The sequence below is a fragment of the Amaranthus tricolor genome, chromosome 3 (genome assembly GCF_026212465.1).
Source record: "Amaranthus tricolor cultivar Red isolate AtriRed21 chromosome 3, ASM2621246v1, whole genome shotgun sequence".
NCBI classification, from domain to species: domain Eukaryota; kingdom Viridiplantae; phylum Streptophyta; class Magnoliopsida; order Caryophyllales; family Amaranthaceae; genus Amaranthus; species Amaranthus tricolor.
This window is the reverse complement of record NC_080049.1, coordinates 28,032,161-28,051,432: the sequence shown is the minus strand read 5'-3', so window position 1 is coordinate 28,051,432 and position 19,272 is coordinate 28,032,161. Positions and strand designations below refer to the sequence as shown.

The following is a 19,272-nucleotide window of genomic DNA, read 5'->3' as shown; positions in this document are numbered from 1 at the left end:
GCCTTGGCATATGGTAACTATCTATATTTGACCAAAATAAGTACTATTATTCAATTACATAATTCTCTTAACTATTTATGTGTTCTTTGATGTTTGAATTAAGTTAAATAATATATATATATATATATATATATATATATATATATATATATATATATATATATATATATATATATATATATATCAACTTACTAGACTATCTCCAAGACTTGCATAGTTGCATTTTTGTTGCCCTTAAGAGTATACCAGAAATCATAGACATTGGTACTAATATTAATTGTTTAAAGTGGTTGCATATCCAACCTTGTAAATTGTAATCCTCATAGTCATCAGCCTATATATATTATGCACGGGCCAAAACTTTGAGCCAGCCAAACCTCGTTACATTATTCTTACAAATAATTTATGTCAAAATTTCAGAACAATTGCTAATCTTGAAATCTTTTACATTTATTTTACATCAAAATTATTTTACTGTTCCGAGCTGAGAGGACTCGATGCTCAGCCAACAGTCTAATGAATGGATGGGAAAAATAAAAGCTTCCCTAAACAGATAAGACAAGAAGGAACTCTGACTTGTGATGTTAGAAGTTTTTCAATATTTTGTCAATTGAAACCCCATCTTCTGTCAAGATCGAAGTGATTTCCTGCAAAAAACCATGCATATGTTACATGAATATCTACTTCAATACAATAGGATAATCACCGATTAATTCCCGAATCTCAACAAGAAGCTCTATAACATGAAGGGAAATTTATGTATGGGAGAATGAATTCTTCTCGTTCAATGAGAATGGAAAAACCAACGCCCTAGCCTTATTTTAACTTCTTGAAACTTGTCCTTGATCTAATACAACTAATTGATGTCCCCCAAAAAACGATGACAACACAGAAGAATCAACTCTCTTCCCCACACTAGAAAGTAGACTCAAAAGGGAACGACAAAAACACTAAAAAGCACCTTCCACACACACAATCACGGTTGTTCCCCTCCACACTCCACAGCTGATCTACCTACAATTTGACTACAAACTAGATTATCAGCTCCAAATAAATCTACAAACATTTACTGAATATTAATACTTTTTAGTATGGCTTTTGTCAACAAAGGCAATGACTCGTTAGTAGTCTTTCAATCTAACATATATAGGTTTTCAGCATTCTTAGTTTCATCTTCGCCAAAGAAAAGCGCCTTGGCAGGAGATGGGCTAGGCGCCTTGGGCGGGCTGGGCGAGGCAATTCCAAAAACGCCTTGCAGAAACTAAGGCGAGCATTTTAGGACACCTTAAAGCACCTTTTGGTCTTAACCTTTGAAGAGCCCATTAATGTGGCCTTTCTCCTTAATTCATCTTCTCTTCTTTTCTTTGTTTTCTACTTAATGGATTTTTCTAGGGCATTAAAGATCTATTTTATTCTAAATTTTAAGGTGCATCACACTAAAGGCTAGCGCTTTTGCCTGATGCTTACGCTCTTGTGAGTAGTGACCCTTAACGTCTTAGAAAACCTCGCGTCTTTCAGAAGTAAGCTCCAATTGAAAGAAGAATAAGATTAACAAATTCTTATACTACAAAAGAACGAAGATATAGCGACGGAATTTAGTCTGTTGGTTTTCATCGCAGACACGGTCGCTGAATCATGTGACGAACGTAGTCGACAACCTTTCATTTTGAGTTCATCGTAAGTCATATTTTTGCTCGCGGATTCATGTGATTGTGTCCGTCGAGACCTTTGCCAAAATACTTTGCTTGCAACCCCATCACAATTATTTAATTTTTGTTTATATGGTTTTTTATTAATATTTTGTAATTATATTCACCACTAGCTAAGTTTGATTGTCAACTAGGTTGCGAGTGGATTAGACAGCACAGTGGTCACATGAAGAACTAGCAAGAATACGAGGGCTCTGGAACCTTCACGCCGAGACAAGAAAGGTAAGGCTGTTCCAGAAATGTTGCAAATTGGTCTTATTTCGGATCTGGAGAAAATGATAGCCATCGAAGATGTCAATGCTAGAGAAGGAAGCTCAGTTCAATTACAATATGTTTTTTAAGGAACACGATTAAAGGCGGTTCAAAAGGTTATCATGAAGGGTAGATTTGGGGGATGTTATTGAGTCTCTGGTGCGGATAAAAGCACTGGAAACTGAGAAGCATGTAATGAGCAGGAAAGTGAGAAACATGTAATCAGATACCAGTGCCCTAACAATGTCAAAACCTTGATTCCAATGATATGGGTTCAGCAAAAACAACTAAAACAGATTAAAGTGAGAAACATGGAATTAGAAAGAGAGATTACATGAGAAGCGCCAAGGATGTCATGGAAGATGCAGGTGTGGTAGTGGAGGATTTCACAAGTGGTCAAGCCAATAAAATTTTGTATCTCTATATCTCCGGATAATTAGATCTCAAACATTCATTCCAATATAGTTGATTGTGAAGAATTTACCGTTGGATACAAAGGCAAAAATCTAGAGGCTCGATACATTTCGGTGGAGGATGATAGTATTCAGTTAGCCAGTAGATCCACAGCAAGAAGCCTGCTAAATTAAAACTACAGGTACTTTCTAGTAGAGACTACTGTCTTTCATTTTAGCTTCTACTAAACTTATTCCCTAATCCAATCAACACGGAAAAGATCGACATGAATTCATAAAATTCTTCGTTCCCTTAGAAACCAATATGTTGGTGTCCAGATAGTTGAGCAAAGTGAAAAGCATATAAAAATCACGTCAGTACCCCAAGGCCAAGTGAGCCATAAGTAACTCCCACCTAGACGGAGTTTGGAGGTCAAATGTATGCACCCTTACTCTTGTAACAAGAGATCGTTCACAATTAGAAATAACTGATTGAACTACAAAGAAATTCAAAAATCCTATAACACATATGCTCAACTCCCAAGAATAATGAGAAGTAGCTAATCCAACAAATACAGATAAATTACCTCTGCCATTTGCTTATGTCCACATAGTACAGCGCCAGTAGAATTTGGGCTTACGATGTTTTTGGATCTAGAAAAAGCAGCCTGTTCCATCACCCCAAAAACGAAAAGTCAAAATAAGATTACAAAACATACCCTTGAAAAGCCCGACAGAAGTGCCAACTCAATTTCAACAGTACCTGAACATAACCAGTTTCACCAGACCATTCCTCATCTGGCTTAGACAATACCGGAAAAATCTTAACACCAGAAGACTCCCAATCTTTAAACCTATCCTGTATAAAGAAGACAAAGCATAAGAAAAGAGTTGGCAAGAAACAATAGATGATTTCTAGTTAATTTATCAGCCCAAGAAAGTAACACACTAATCCACCTGGTAAGCCATCCTTCGCAAATTTCTAGCTCCATAATATAGCCGCACATCTGACCTCTTGTCAGCACAAAAGCCAGACTCAATAAGAGACCGGATCGGGCTGCATAAGACAAAGAAGAGGACCACAAGTCAGAAGCAGCATAAGAATGTAGCAAAAATGGAATACAATACTTGCTCCTCAAAAAAAGAAAAACATTCACAAAAACCATGCAACAATGTGATATCTGGAATGCTGTCATATCACCATTGGCATAGGGGGATAGCAAGCTAAAAAACACAGATAAAATATTTATTCAACAAAAAGCAACAGAAGTAAAACGCAAGTCCTAACAAGATCAAAGCAGAACACAACACGTGCAGTACCCATTTAGAAAGCAATTACGAAACAGACACTTACACAACCTATTAAGTCTACACCAATTTAATTCCCCCAATATCATTACATCCTATTAAATCAACATTTGGAAAAGAAAAACTGATTAAAAAAGATAAATCAGGAGCAACCATCAAAAATCCTTCCCATATGTACGCTGAGACTGAGATGCATGTATTTGGGCAAACATCTAAGGGACAGAACAAAGATCTACTAAAGATGCAGGGAGGGGCAGACAAACAAGATGAAATGACTATTTTGCTTGAAGATAGGTGCATACAAAAAGATCACATATGTGGCTGCAATTGCAGTTGATGGTCGCGATGCCATGAAAACGGGACTTCGCTGGCTCGCAGTGTTACGACTCGTTTTGCGATCGCAATCTGAATTTTAACTCGAAAAATACTCATTTCATCATAGTAATTCAATATTTCTAGAAAATACATATAAATTAAAGTTAATGATAAACCTTTTAGAACCTTATTAATAAAAAATTATTAAGATATTTGTTAGAATAACTTATAATGGTTGTTAATCCATGGTTTTAAATAACGGGTTACATAACAGAGTTTTGCAAAACGACAAGCTCAAAATCCGTTATAAAGGTCATTATTTATGGAACGACATTAATTTTTATCCCATGAATGGATGGAACAAAATGTGCACTAGTAATAACGGTAGACGATTGCACTACTGGAGTTTTAGTCTAAGCCCAAAAGTAAATTGGATGGTAGAAAAAGAACTATGTGGAAAAAATCGGTTAACAGCAAGAACAATGTCAAAACCTCAATCCCAACAATATCATGTTGGCAACATGAACCCAAAATCAACGTAAATAATCATTGCAAACAAATATTATACTTTGTTTTGCCCTATCTTATACAAATCTACAATTAATAAAATAAATTATAATGATCATCTACATATACTTTCATTCATTCATTCTATTTACCATCATATATTCCAATAAATCCTAAGTCTTCAAGTCATTTATTATTCTTGTCATCTACATTTTCGTCTTCGAAGCTCCTCCAAGTTTCAACCTTCCACTTTCCTAAATAATACCTTTTTTTGATTCCTTTGCACGTGACCAAACAACGTAGAAAAATCGAATCATTTTGGCCTTCAACAATTGTAACTCCAAGACGCATTCTCTTCATTTTGATTTTAATCTTTTAGAATCTATTTATATTATAAAATAAACAAGAGAACCTACCCAAAAGACTAACCTAACAGGTGAGAGAGCCCATTTACTCTATAAACCCCACATTAGTTGACCATACAACCATTGTGGGACAAAATCCCATAACTTTGTAACAGCCTCAAATCATTCCATTATATTCAAACATCCATAAGTTCCAATGTCCTTGATGGTCATGGCTAAGCCAGGCCACCAATCCGAGTTGAATCCTCGTTGGTCACGACCCAGGTCACAATCCCATAGGCTACCACTCCAAACCTGAGTCGGCTCTAATACCATTTTTATAGAATAAACAAGAAAACTCGCCCTAAAGACTAGCCTTGTAGGTGAGAGTGCCCATTTGCTCTATAAAACTCACATTGGTTTCTCATACAACTAATGTAGGACAAAGCCCAATAACCTTGTAATGGCAGTTTGTGTTGGGTGGCTAGACATTCACCTTAATAGAGTTAAGGAAGCTTAATCTATCATTTCTCCTAATCAATATGTAATCAATATAGTTACCATTTTTCCACTTCTTAAGTCATCGAACAATTTTTACATCATTCAAACCCATGCAAATCATATGTTTGTGCACAAGCAAAAATAAATTCTGCTTCTCATTTTCCATTATGCATTTAAGATCACCATGGATACTCCCAAAGCCATAGAATTTATGATTGTCCAATATAAATGACTATGTAGATCACCATATACATACAAATATACAACATATACGTTTAGGAGAGACTTTTCTTTAAACCATGTAGTTCTTCATAGTTTTTTTTCACATACTGTGTGTGCTACAATTGGTGCATATGCACTAATATTCAATATTTTTCTTCCATTCAAGAGCTTTACCCTTATAATTCTATCATTTATTCTACACAACTCTATCCACATCTTTGACATACCAAATTACCAATCATCCATTGCAAAACCAACTTCATTACACTTCTTATTATCCTTGAATTCTAGAATTTGCATGATTTTGTCCGTCTCTGTTATCAACTAAAAAAACCTCACGTACTTATCACTAATATGGGTTGGGCAATGGAGCACATAACTGAATAGATTATACCCCAAAGTTAATTTGAATTTAGCTCATAACATAAATATAATCTGAAACACCATTGTGTAAATATGCAAACATATGATAAGAAAATGGGATATTAGTATCGTACAACTAAGTATTCCTAGCTCCATGTAAACCACATATGTTAGCAGTAGCATGAGTAATATCCTTCAAAACAAACTTCAACAAACTCCTGTGCAGCGCACATTCAAAAAGTAATGATAACATGTGACAACAAATCTTTAAATTATTTGGAATCTATCACTCAAATATATTATGATACATTAAACATCAAGTAACACAGGTCACTTCAAATACAACATGACTCTTAACACTTTGCTTAGATGACAAATTAGGTGGGAAACGAAGGAAAGGAAGGGAAGTGAAAAGAATAATAAAGTTTCTCTTGTTTGTTTAAAGAAAGGGAAAGATTGAATTATTAACAAAATTAGAAGAGTGAATCATTTCCAAATCCGTACGTTCCAAATCCCTTCCCTCCACAGTGAAAATATATCCCTTCTTATCCAAAGTAGTAACGTCATGTGAATGTTTTAGGACTCCGTGATCACATTGCATCAGATAATGTCAAAGAAGCAACGCATGGGATTGACACTTACACAACCATTAATGTAACAAAGCCCATCCATTTGGATTTGGATTTTAAAACTGTACAACTATTATTGCAATTGTTATTCAAAACTCTAATAAGCTCCATAAAGGTGTAAAGATATCAAGTACATACAAAAATCGTGTTGAAAGGATCATAGATACTTCTTTTGAATACCTTGAGCTATTACAATAATTGACATTAGTGATCACTGTTGACAAAACTAAAAGTTCTATCAAGGATTACTCATCATATCTTGGCTTTTAGCATTTGATTGGTTGTCAAAGATGTACAAAATGCAACCCCCAAAATTTCATCAAATGGGGAAAATTCCCTATCTCGCTCAAAAATTTATACAACTATATTCCATCAAACAGTAGCAAAAATTAAAATAAAATCACACACAAACCTGATTCCAGATCCAGTGGCGAAAATAAGAATAGTAGGAAAAGTCTCCGGAGGAGAAATCAGATCAACATTGAAACCATTACCCATAGCAGGGGTCAATTCAACAACATCACCTTTCTTCAACCCACAAAGAAGTTCAGCAGTGGACCCCGCAACGGTCTTCACAAGGAATTGTAACTCGCCACGAGCAGCAGCAAGGGACGGAGGCGAAGCAATAGCAAGGAAAGAAGGCTTAGGAGAATCCGGTACTTTAAGTTGCAAGTATTGTCCGGCGCGTGTATGAGAGGATGCAATTTCAGGCGCATCCGAGACGTCGATGGAAACGTGGAAGAGAGATTCAGCAGCAGATTCGATGAGAGAGATAGGAGTTGGAGTCCAAACGGTGGTGTCTTGACGAACAGCGGCGGCGATGTGAGAGAGAAAGCGTCGGCGTTGGTGGCGGTGATGGTGGTGGATAGGTAGGGTTAAACGGCGTAAGATAGACATGGAAGGGGTGGAAACGGTAAGGTGCGCATGGGGGTGGGAGTGGTGGAGGTTAGTAGAGAGAGAAATCGACATTTTTTGGAATTAAAATGGGATGTATTTTATATGAGAGGGGTTTGGTGAGGTGGCGAAAAGAAGTCAAGAGAAGATTTTAAAGACGGCGCCGGTTGGAAAGACGAGAGGTGATATAGAAAGAAAGAGGAAGATAAAGTAGTAGATATTTATATAATAGTCGGTTAAATTTTGCATGGTTAGAATTGGAGTTGTTTGATTACTTGGCTTATATGATTATATCCATTTAGATTTCTGTTTGAGCAGCATGGGTCATGACGCTAGAAAATAGACTTGACGATTTGATATTTATTCGATTTTGTATATTTGAACTCGAATTTAAATTTAACCGCTTTTAAATGATTTTAAAATTACGTTAAAGTTAATGTGAACATACAAAACTTGATTTGAACTCACTCGAAATACATAACTTAAAATCAACTCGATTACATAAATAAACCCAAATTAAATCACAAAGAAATATTTAGTATACGAATGATAACTGATTTTAATGACTAATCTTTAGTATAAAATGATAACTGATTTTAATGACTAATCTGATTAACTGATAATATTGACTCAATATGGTAAATTCTTCGCTAGGCATCTTGCACTTAGCTTGGTTTCTTTTGCAAATCAAATCTTAATTCTCAACTATACTCTTTTGTTTTTACACCTTATTTATTTCTTGTCAACTGACTTTCATCTATTCCTAGGGAACAAATGTACAAATCACCAAAACCATTTGGTTTATGATTCGTACTATACCATGTTTATTTGTATGGTAATATAATTTAAATCATAAGAGTTTTTTTAATTTTTCAGTACCACCAAATAACACATTTTCAAATAGTGAATTACGTGAAGAAAATAAAATTATTATTGAAAAACAAATATAATAATTATTTAAATTGTCAAGAAGTATTCATACCAAAATTACCATTTGATAATTGTTAGCAACTACCAAACAGGCCGTTTCACTAATCTTAAAACCTTCATCTTATTCATCTTACACTAATCCATAGTAACTCATAATTCCCCTTTCAAAGGTCAGCCAAGAGTCTCGTAAATAGCTAACAGGCAGGATACAATGAAAGTAAATCAACTGAAGAAATGGAATTGTGATAAAATCTGGATAAATCAAGGAAAAACATAAATATACATGTGTTATGTGACCTTGTCTTATGCTCCCATTATTCAATGAAAGGGAGCTGAGGGGTGAAAGGGAATTGTACTAGCAGGCTAGCGCACTCTGATCTGCTTCGATAGAGCATCATCATCACACTTGAACATCAAAGATAAAAAAAAAAAAAAAAAAAAAAAAAAAAAAAAAAGGACAATGGAAAAACCTTTGTTCATATGTTTGGCTTCCCAAAAAATTCCTTCTAAACTCTGGGAGCTGGTAAAGCCATTGTCAATTACAAATTATTTTCGCAATTATCATGGCCAAAGGCCAAAGGAGAAGTCAAAAAATAAAACAGATAATCTCAGAGACCTTAAGCTGCAGATTCCTTAGCAATCTTCTCAGCCTTGGCAATAACCTCTTCAATTCCTCCAACCATGTAGAAAGACTGCTCAGAAAGGTCATCGTATTTACCGTCCAAGACACCCTGTAAGATTTCACAGCACCGCCAACATTAGAAAAAGAGAACCTCAAATATGGCTGTGTTTAAGCTAACCTAACAAAACCAAGCAAATAACAGAATGCAAGACTACATCTTCATAGTATCTAACCAATAATATTACTGCATGAGTCAAACAAATTACCTGGAAACTAGTAATGCTTTCCTTCAATTCCACATACTTTCCAGGAGCACCCGTGAAGACTTCAGCAACGTGGAAGGGCTGACTTAAGAATCTCTGAATCTTACGAGCACGAGCAACAGTCAATTTGTCATCTTCACTCAATTCATCCATACCCAAAATGGCAATAATATCCTGAAGATTCTTGTAGTTCTGAAGAACCTTCTGCACTCCACGAGCAGTGTTGTAATGCTCTTCTCCCAAGATGTGAGGTGAAAGCATACGAGATGTAGAATCAAGAGGGTCGACAGCAGGGTAGATACCAAGCTCAGAAATCTAGGGAGAAAAAAAAGTACATCAATGGAAATGAATTGAACACTTGAATATTCGCAAGGAGACTAGTGAAATATTGATATCTATCAATAATCAAGGCTTTGGCATTGTGTTTTTGTGATGTGGTGTGTTGCTGTCAAGAATCAAAGAAGACTTCACTTGAAGCCGACGGAACCTATCTGACAGCAGATTTATTGGCAAAAGAGACTAAAGGGAAGACAAACTTGGCACGACATTGTCTTCTTAAAGTCTCTTCCTTTCTCAGGTTAGTAAACAAATCATGTGTGGTTCACCCAACTAAAACTCTGATTCTAGAGTTAACCCTAACTTGTTTCTAATCCAACTCCTTTCCTCCAAAAACAGAAAATACTTGGTCTAAAATTAAAATTTAGCATTCAATAAATGAAGATGGTATCGAAACAGAAGTATTTTATTTTTCTTTCATGTTACCTGTCGGGACAACACAGTCGTGGCATCCAAGTGAGCAAAAGTTGTGGCAGGAGCAGGATCAGTCAAGTCATCAGCAGGCACATAAATAGCCTGGACAGAAGTAATGGAACCCTTCTTGGTAGTTGTAATACGCTCTTGGAGACCTCCAAGGTCAGTAGCCAAGGTTGGTTGGTAACCAACAGCAGAAGGAATACGTCCAAGTAAAGCAGACACCTCTGAGTTGGCCTAATCAGACAAAAATAGTTTAGAAGGACTTGTAAGTATCATCCCATAGCAAATGCCAATGATAAGACATGGAACAAGTTCTTTCACAAGAAATCATACTTGGGTAAAGCGGAAAATGTTGTCAATAAAGAGCAGCACATCTTGTCCCTCAGCATCACGGAAGTGCTCAGCAACTGTCAATCCAGTAAGTCCAACACGGGCACGAGCACCTGGAGGCTCATTCATTTGACCGTACACAAGGGCACATTTGCTGTCAGCCTAAGACAAAAAGCACGACAAAAGGTGACTAACACCCAACACTCATCAGACAAATTAAACCAGCTAGAATGTGAAAACATGACAGACCTGTTGGTCACCTAGCTTGATGACACCACTCTCAACCATTTCTCTGTATAAGTCATTACCCTCACGAGTACGCTCACCAACTCCAGCGAACACAGAGAAACCACCTAATCAAGATGTTGACAGTTAGGAATCTCGTGAAGCTCAAACGATAGATCCTATAGGGAAAAGGCATGATACCATGAGCTTTGGCAACATTGTTAATCAGTTCCATAATAAGCACAGTTTTACCGACACCAGCACCTCCAAACAGCCCAATCTTTCCTCCTCTTTGATACGGAGCTAGAAGATCAACAACCTTGAGATGGCAAAATTAAGCAGGAAACATTTAAATGGGCTCTTGCAAACAATAAATCACCATTATGTCACAAAAGAACAATGAAGAGATATAAATTTCACAGAAAAATGCACCTTAATTCCAGTAACAAGGATCTGCTGTTCGGTTGCTTGTTCAACAAATGCAGGTGCCTCTCTGTGAATAGGAAGATAGTGGTCGGTCTCTGCCATCATCATTTGTCACCACAAATCTCAACAATTAACAATACAACTCTATCATTATAATTTACAAAAAGGCAAGTCGTCAGCAACTTACTAAATTCTCCCCTTTCATCAATTGGCTCTCCAATAACATTCATAATACGACCAAGGGTAGCTCTTCCAACAGGAATCTATTAGCAAAATGTGCATCTTTCAAATTGAGATATCGTGAAAAATATGCTTTAAAAATAGCATAATTTGAACTTGAACTACATCGAGATCAAGCAACATAACTAAAACCCTAATCCTCAAAGAATTAAAGCAATAAAAACACATTAGAAAGCCAATGTCCGAATGCTAACTATACCAAAAGACTGATCATAGCAATACAACTCTTTTTAACACGACTTCCAATGGTAGAGGCAAAAAACCTATTAGGAAAAACCCATCGTTTTGATAACTAGCCATTGTAGATTTACCAAAAACTATGAAAATGATATATTTGACATAATGATGACTAGGTACGATCAGTAAGGTTCATTTTATAGATAGTCCTAGTCTATTTCTCTTTGTGCTACTTTTGCTTAAAAGGTAACACTCATTTATTAGCCTAAAAGCAAATATTTAATTCCATATACTGACCTGTAAGGAAATTGGCTTTTTCACGTTGGATGGTTAAATTGGCTTATTTGACCGGCGGCTGATAGAGTTAATTTTTTGTTGGTGGTCAAGGAGATATTTGATAAAATTTTAAAGAGCCAAGAGTCAATGGGAAAAGATTTTAGCTTAAAAGACATCTACCAAATGACCAACAAAAATGGCCAAAAGCCAACCAACAAATGGCCAAAAGCCAACAAAATAATGGACAACAGTCATTTTTAAAATACACCCCCTACCTCCGTAATAATATACTGGGGACATTTGCATTGTCCACACTGTTTTGGATCAACGTAGTGTATTGTGCAGCTAGAAATATTGCAAGTAAATTAGAATGGAGGTACTATTACAAAGAACTAAACAACACGGCTTAAAGCATGTTAAACACCCTTTCATTAAGAAAGACGCTTCAGTCAACGCTCATTGATCGAATATCTATGCACTTATGCAGAAAGTTGACAAATTCATAACCAGATCAACAATAAAAATACACAAATATCTAAATTTTCGTTCAAAACAAAGAAAAATACGATTGAAATAATAGTTCTAAATCCGACCAGTCAAAAACAAACACCTAAAAATCAACAGAAATGCAACCAGATCCAACGATCCAAAATCAGATCCAAAATCGAAAATGTAAATCTACAAAAGCCTAAAACAAAATGATCGCCAGTCTAATTGAAACACAAATTGATTTCCAGCTACTCAAGGTAAAATGAGATCTTACAGTAATGGGAGATCCAGTATTCAAAACGGGTTGACCACGAACAAGACCTTCAGTACCATCCATAGCAATAGTTCTAACCATACTTTCTCCCAAATGTTGAGCGACCTCAAGAACTAATCGATTTTGATTGTCAAGGACCTCAAGAGCTGTCAAGATCGGGGGCAGACCCTCATCAAATCGAACATCCACAACAGCACCAATAACTTGACAGACCTTTCCAATTGCACCTTTGCCGGTGAAATCATCGGTAATCTTTCCAGAACCAGCACTTCCAGATTTAGCCGGAGAAGAAGAAGGCTGGGGAGCAGCCGCAGAAGATGTAGCAAAATCAGCGACTCTGTTGAGAAGGTAGCCGCGAGATGAAGGACGTTGGTAAGAGGAAGGTCTGGGAGAAGAGAGAGACGGTCTTGAAGATCGACGAAGAGAACGAACGAAAGAGTGTATGAACCTTCGCGACGCCATTGATGGAGATGGAGAACAGAGGAGAGAGAAAATGGGGATGGAGAATAGGACTAGGGTTTGGGTCAAGACGGTATGAATTGTCTATATAGGTGGAAGGGTTCTTTTTTTTTTGGTTTTGTTTAAACGGTGACGTTTTGGTTTATATCACTTTGTTTCCAAATTTTTTTAAAAAGGAAAATTTAGAATTTAAAAGTTCAACTTTATAAAATAATTATCTATTAAAAGTCAGTTTTTCATAAAAATTAATCGTAATTTTTATTTAATTTATAAAGATCCAAATTTTATGTCATTTTTCTAAAGCCTAAATGACTTCTAACTAATTAAATAGATTGTTCCATCAATAATTAAAAAGTCACTTTGACACTTTTGTCTGTTTATAATTTCATAAAGACATTTTAAAACAAAAGGTAAATGATTAAATAAAAATAAATAAATAAGAGAAAGAAAGAAAGAAAAAAATTAGCTCGCTTTCATGTCATTTTGAAAGGCTTAGTGAGAATGAACTCATAATTTTATTTAGTAAAATATAATACTTACTCCAACTAATATATATTTTGATTCTCATTTTTTTATTTTATTATGGTCTAAAATAGCTTACAGAGTTTCTCTACTTTGGAATAATTTTCATTTATAAAACAGTGTATTTTTATACTGAATCAACCTCACAAATTAATAACATATAATATTATAACTTTATAAGTGTATTATCATGGTGAGAATGTAATTTTTATTAGGAGAGTAACAAAACATATGCGCAATTAGAAGATAGATTATGTGAAAATTCTACATGGTAGCAATTAAATTTAATGAAACGTCAATGGTAACAATCTTATAAGATTTTTTTACATGATAGCATCCAGTTTATGCACTATCTAACTGCCGTAGCATTTTTCGTTAAATTATTATCAATCTCCCGTTTGATTTACCATTTCGACGTTTCTACCCTTATTAAGTGTTGGTTGTTGTCTTTATAATTTGCCTTAAACCATTTTTATGCTCTCAAATGTTTAATTCACCATTTCGACGTTTAATTCACCGTTTAATTCATCAACGCACTCAAATATTGTAATAATTTTGTTTTCATTCAAAATGACAAAAGGTGATACAACATTTGAGAGGATATTTGAGAGCATAAAAATGATTTAGGACAAATTATAAAGACAACAACCAACACGTAATAAGGGTGGAAATGTCAAAATGGTGAATTAAACGGAAATTGACAAGAGTTTAATGGAAAATGCTACGACAGTTAGATAGTGCATAAATTGAATGCTAACATGTGGAAAAATCTTATAAAAGTGCTACCACTAGCGTTTCATGAAAGTTCGATGCTACCATGTGAAATTTCCCAAAATTATGAAATATAGATAAATTAAAGGAAAAATTAATACAAACTTTGTTAATTTCCCTACAATAATACCAACTATCGATTAACCATGAATAATACCAACTTTAAGTGGTGTTTTCCTAGAAAATCTCTAACATGTTAAAAAATCAAACTATACGTGACTATAAGAAAAAAATAATTGGTAAATTAGTTAATAAACTAAAGTTGATATTGTTCTAGGAAAATACCCTCTTAAGTTGATATTATTGAAGGAAAATTAATAAAAAGTTGTATTATTCACAATAATTTTTTCAAAATTAAAAGGAGGAACAAGTCAAACAAAAAGACAAAAAACAATTACATTCTCCCTTGTTCATTGTTAGTAACATCAAATAGGGGAAATTTTTTTGTCCTTTTTGTTAATTACACATTTTAACAAGAAGATGCTTATTTTGAGAATTAAAATTTTTTCGAACTTAATTTGAGATTTAAAAAAAAACATTTATTTATTTCAAAATTTTTTTTTAAAAAAAAGAAAAACTAAAGTTGCTTGATGTTTGGACCATTAATGTATAGATTTTTACTTGGTATCTGCCCGATAAGCTAATGACTAATTTTAATAAAATCTAATAATGACCTGCCCCATCCAACTAATGGCCCACTAATTATAACCAAGCCTTCGTCCCAAGAGGATTTGAAAAAAATAAGATATTTTAACAACTTATGTCCCAAAATAAGATCCGTGAAAACTTATTTCTCAAAATAAGCGTCCGTACATTCAAACCACTGGTTTGGATAAGTCGCTGTTAGTAACAGCGAAAGAGGAAAAAAAAAAGAAAAATAAAAACCCCAAAGTCGCTGTTAGTAACAGCGACTTAATGTTTTTTAAGTTTTCAGTTCTCAGTTACTTCCTCATTCCAACCTACGAGAATAAGAAGTTATCAGTTAACCTTAAAGTCGCTATTACTAACAGCGACTTTGGGGTTTTAATTTTTTTTTTTCCTCATTCGCTGTTACTAACAGCGACTTTGGGGTTTTTATTTTATTTTATTTTTTCCTCTTTCGCTGTTACTAACAGCGACTTATCCCGAGGCTAGACTTGGATGTACGGACGCTTATTTTGGAAAATAAGTTTTCACGAACCTTATTTTTGGAATTAAGTTGTTTATTTATCTTACTTTTTTCAAATTTTCTCGTCCCAATGGGTCGGCCCGATAGCAACTTGCAAGTATCTATAACCTCTTTTTTTTTTTACTACCACAAAATAATATGATTGCTAATGCTAAATACCATCTCTATTGGACAACATTACACTAAGGAGGTATTAAGTATACCAAGTATAAATGACTAGGAAATGCTTAAATAGGGATAAGGATATGAAATTTGTGAATCAAGAAGAATACTGATCAGTGAAGATATGAGGGAAGTATATTTATTTATTTGGTTTTTACTGTTAGAAATTATCCAAAAATCGTATAAACTCCATGAGCGGCAATCTCGATATATAATTAACATATAATAATAATGTTTAATATAAAAATATTGCGGAAGTCTCAAATTGCTGAATTGTTAAAAACTTTAAATCATAAAAACTGAAACTGTTTAAAATAAAAGTAAAATATTACATCTGATAAGAAATATTATTTGCTCAAAATGAAAAAAATACATCATCATCAAGTCATCAATAAAAATACAAAAAGTCGCTAAGTTTTCGATAAATAGTAATTGTTGCGGCCTGGATCGGAACCTGAACTAAATCCTGCAAAATGCTGTCATCCATGATACGGATGACAACCGATTGAATCAGTCAGCGCTTAACGTCGAGCATAACTTCCTATCCAGTTCAAAATACGGAAATTATACGCTACATTTACAAAATAATAATTTAAGTACGAACTCATAATTAATTGACACCACCGTATACTTTTACCATATTCTTTTTCTATTACATCTTTTTAAGTCATTAAGATACCATTCTCGATCCTGACAGAAGTACGTTACTACCACTTATACAATTCGGTAATCTTAACTGTACCATGCATCATAACATCAACACTAATCAAGTGTATCACTGATCAACAAGCACATCAATATGACACCCTGGTTAGGCGAGGACCATAATCCTAAAACCTAATTGTGGTAGGAGTCGTCGATCATCCCTCCAATACAATTTATGCTCGAGCTCTACAAGATAAGTAGCTAACCCCCTGTCTTACACCTCATTTTACGTGCCGACCAACACGGGTGCCGGGATTTTACATCTCGGTCCATGGTTCGACATTACCTTACTATCAGGGTCATTCAATCAATATTAATTCACACAAGTACATCACATTTTTATTACTACGATTTGACTTTGACTTTGACTTTGATCGACTTAGGTGATAACCTATTTTATTTAATAAAATTCTTAAGTATAACGTAAACTTAACCTTTATGTCTTTATACATTCATTATTAAATTTTTACACATTAAATTTTATTTATGACTTTATTTTAAATAGTTCGCTAAATTCACACTAATAACTTAATATTCTATCAATAGTCTCCCAAATTAATATTTTTCACAAGTAACTACTAAAATCTATCTCTCTTTAAATAAGTTTCCAAAATCAACACTTTCAACTTTACAATAAATAAAACTTTAATCTCTTCAAAAAAAATTCAAATATTCTAATTAAAATTCAATTTAAAATTGCATCATTTGGATAAGTATCCAAAATTCTACAAGTTCACCAAAAATCAATATTTCAAGTTTAGAAAAATAAGTAAACTTATTAGGTTTGCAAAAATCAACATTCTAGTTATAAAACAAATAAAACTTATAATTTCACAAAAATCAATATTTCTAGTTTTAAAACAAGTCAAACTTACAATTTTCACAAAAATTAATATTTCTAATGATAAAACAAGTAATACATGTAATCTCACATAATCAAAATTTCACACATAGTTTGAGCGGCAAGTATACTAAAAATACTTTTACATCATTTTACATAAATTTTGGTCAAATAGTTAGAAAATCAAATATTTTGTACTAAATAGTGATTAAAAGTTACTTTTATTATGAAATCTCATATAATTAAGAAAAACACTTCAATATTTAATAACTTATAAAAATTTCTCAAATATATCTTTTTAAATTGTTATTTTATTATTATCACAAAAATAGCTTGTAATAATTTAAAATAGTAAATCAAACTCTTTTTTTTATATGATAGTGGTTGAATGGCCTATGAGTGTTTTGGACCCTTTTCACATAAAAAGAACGACTTAATTTAATTTATCATACAAAATCCTAGATTAAATAATTTACATAACCACTTACAAAAATAAAAACTTTACGCAATAACTTAGAAATTTACTATAACCTTAAAGATAAACTTAAATCTCAAAATAAAGTATAATAACAATATTCTTAATATAACCATACTTAATAAAAAAAATAAGTTTATAAAATTACTATCTTATAAACTAATTTGAAGGCTAACATAAACATATTAATAAAGTTCTAACATAAAAAATCTTAAATGTAATAACATTCCTAACGTAACACATAATTCTTAAACATACTAGCACTAGTTTATAACATGAATCATACTTAATATCACTAGAATATAATTTGCACCCAACTTCCTAAACTTGTTCAAAGATTATTAAATTAGCATACTAAAAAATACTTTTAGCATACACATACTTAATATAATCTTGATCATAATTTCATTAAACTAAGTTCTTGCTAAAATATATTCGCATATTTCATACTTTGTATATTATAAAGTAAATATAATATAAAATTCCACAAAAAAAGTAGGTTAAGAAGTTATATCATACTAACACCAATGATTTGTACTAAGTACTAATTAGGAAAATAATAAGAAATAAGACTCTCCAAGATAGATAATAATGCTCCAAAGATAATTAATCTAAACTTCCAAAATAATGATGATCTTCTAAGCTCCCAAAATAATTAAATCTAAACTCCAAAAATAATGATACATTAAGTACCCAAAGTAATAACCCAATAATGCTCCATAATGATGATGATTTAAGCTAAATAAAGAGTGTTCTAAGCTCCATGTTATTGAATTTCTTCAATTAATAAAAAGAGTGTTAGGACTATAGAAGAAGGTTAACTTGTGTAAGTGATTTAGAGTGTATAAGTGAATGTGTAAGAATTTGGAGTGTAGAAGAAAGTTAGCTTGTATAAGGAAATGGTGATAGCTTGTGTAAGTGATGAACATCATAGGTTGCTATAGAAAGGATTTTGGTTCATCAAATTTTTGTTCTAGTATGTACAAGTGAACATACTTTAAAATAATGGGTAAATTTGATCATGAAAATATGTAGTTTACTTAGAAAATTTTGCTTAAACTATACTTAATGTTAATAATTAAAATACGACTCATTTTTATGTATAAAATAATTAAATCAAAATTATAAGGTTAAAATAATAAGTAGTAATGTTAGTTTAAGGAAAAAAGTTAAAACATAACGTTTTACAAAACCGTAAATATAATAATAAAAGTTTACTTTTCGTACTATAAAATAATAAAATAATATTTGCGTGCTTATAAAAAGATTTTAAACAAAATACTATTTTAAAGTTTAATATTTGAAAGAAATTACAAAATCGAAAAAGGTTTAGGAACTAAAGATGGTTTAAAATGGATAATTAAAGGATTAGAGATTTGAATTGAAAATTCGAAATAATTAATCGAAAGATTAAAATTAAGAATTTTAAGTCTGTTACAAATTTGATAAAAAAATTATTTATACTCCTAAGTTATAGGAGTATAAATATGTGTAAGCCTCTAGTATATATAGTACATGTAAGCCTCTTTGTGATGGAATGGATGGAGAAGTTCATTAAGAAAATGAAAAGCACTATCATGTAGTTTTCTTATTCTCCTTTTCTCATATAAACCTATAAACATACATTGTGATTAGTCCTTTCATCTAAAAGTTTTCTATCATCTCTTTTGTCATTGTTGTAATAAACTAAAGAATTACTTATGATAAACTAAGGAAAATATTATCTAC

The 19,272-nt window shown here is 33.1% G+C and overlaps 2 protein-coding genes across 2 annotated transcripts; both read right to left on the bottom strand.

Moving 5' to 3' along the window:
• Positions 1–304: 304 nt before the first annotated feature.
• Positions 305–7,694, bottom strand: LOC130807233 (fruit protein pKIWI502). Its single transcript, XM_057672375.1, has 5 exons — positions 6,955–7,694; positions 3,311–3,410; positions 3,117–3,212; positions 2,941–3,021; positions 305–647 (listed from the first exon to the last, which is right to left on the bottom strand). The coding sequence occupies exons 1-5, from the start codon at positions 7,509–7,511 to the stop codon at positions 585–587; spliced, it is 897 nt and encodes a 298-aa protein (XP_057528358.1). The 5' UTR covers positions 7,512–7,694; the 3' UTR covers positions 305–584.
• An 899-nt stretch (positions 7,695–8,593) lies between these two features.
• On the bottom strand, positions 8,594–12,973 carry LOC130807232 (ATP synthase subunit beta, mitochondrial-like). The gene is made up of 9 exons (XM_057672374.1): positions 12,442–12,973; positions 11,173–11,248; positions 10,992–11,080; positions 10,761–10,878; positions 10,584–10,687; positions 10,338–10,496; positions 10,014–10,238; positions 9,255–9,566; positions 8,594–9,097 (listed from the first exon to the last, which is right to left on the bottom strand). The coding sequence occupies exons 1-9, from the start codon at positions 12,901–12,903 to the stop codon at positions 8,984–8,986; spliced, it is 1,659 nt and encodes a 552-aa protein (XP_057528357.1). The 5' UTR covers positions 12,904–12,973; the 3' UTR covers positions 8,594–8,983.
• Between the last annotated feature and the right edge of the window lie 6,299 nt (positions 12,974–19,272).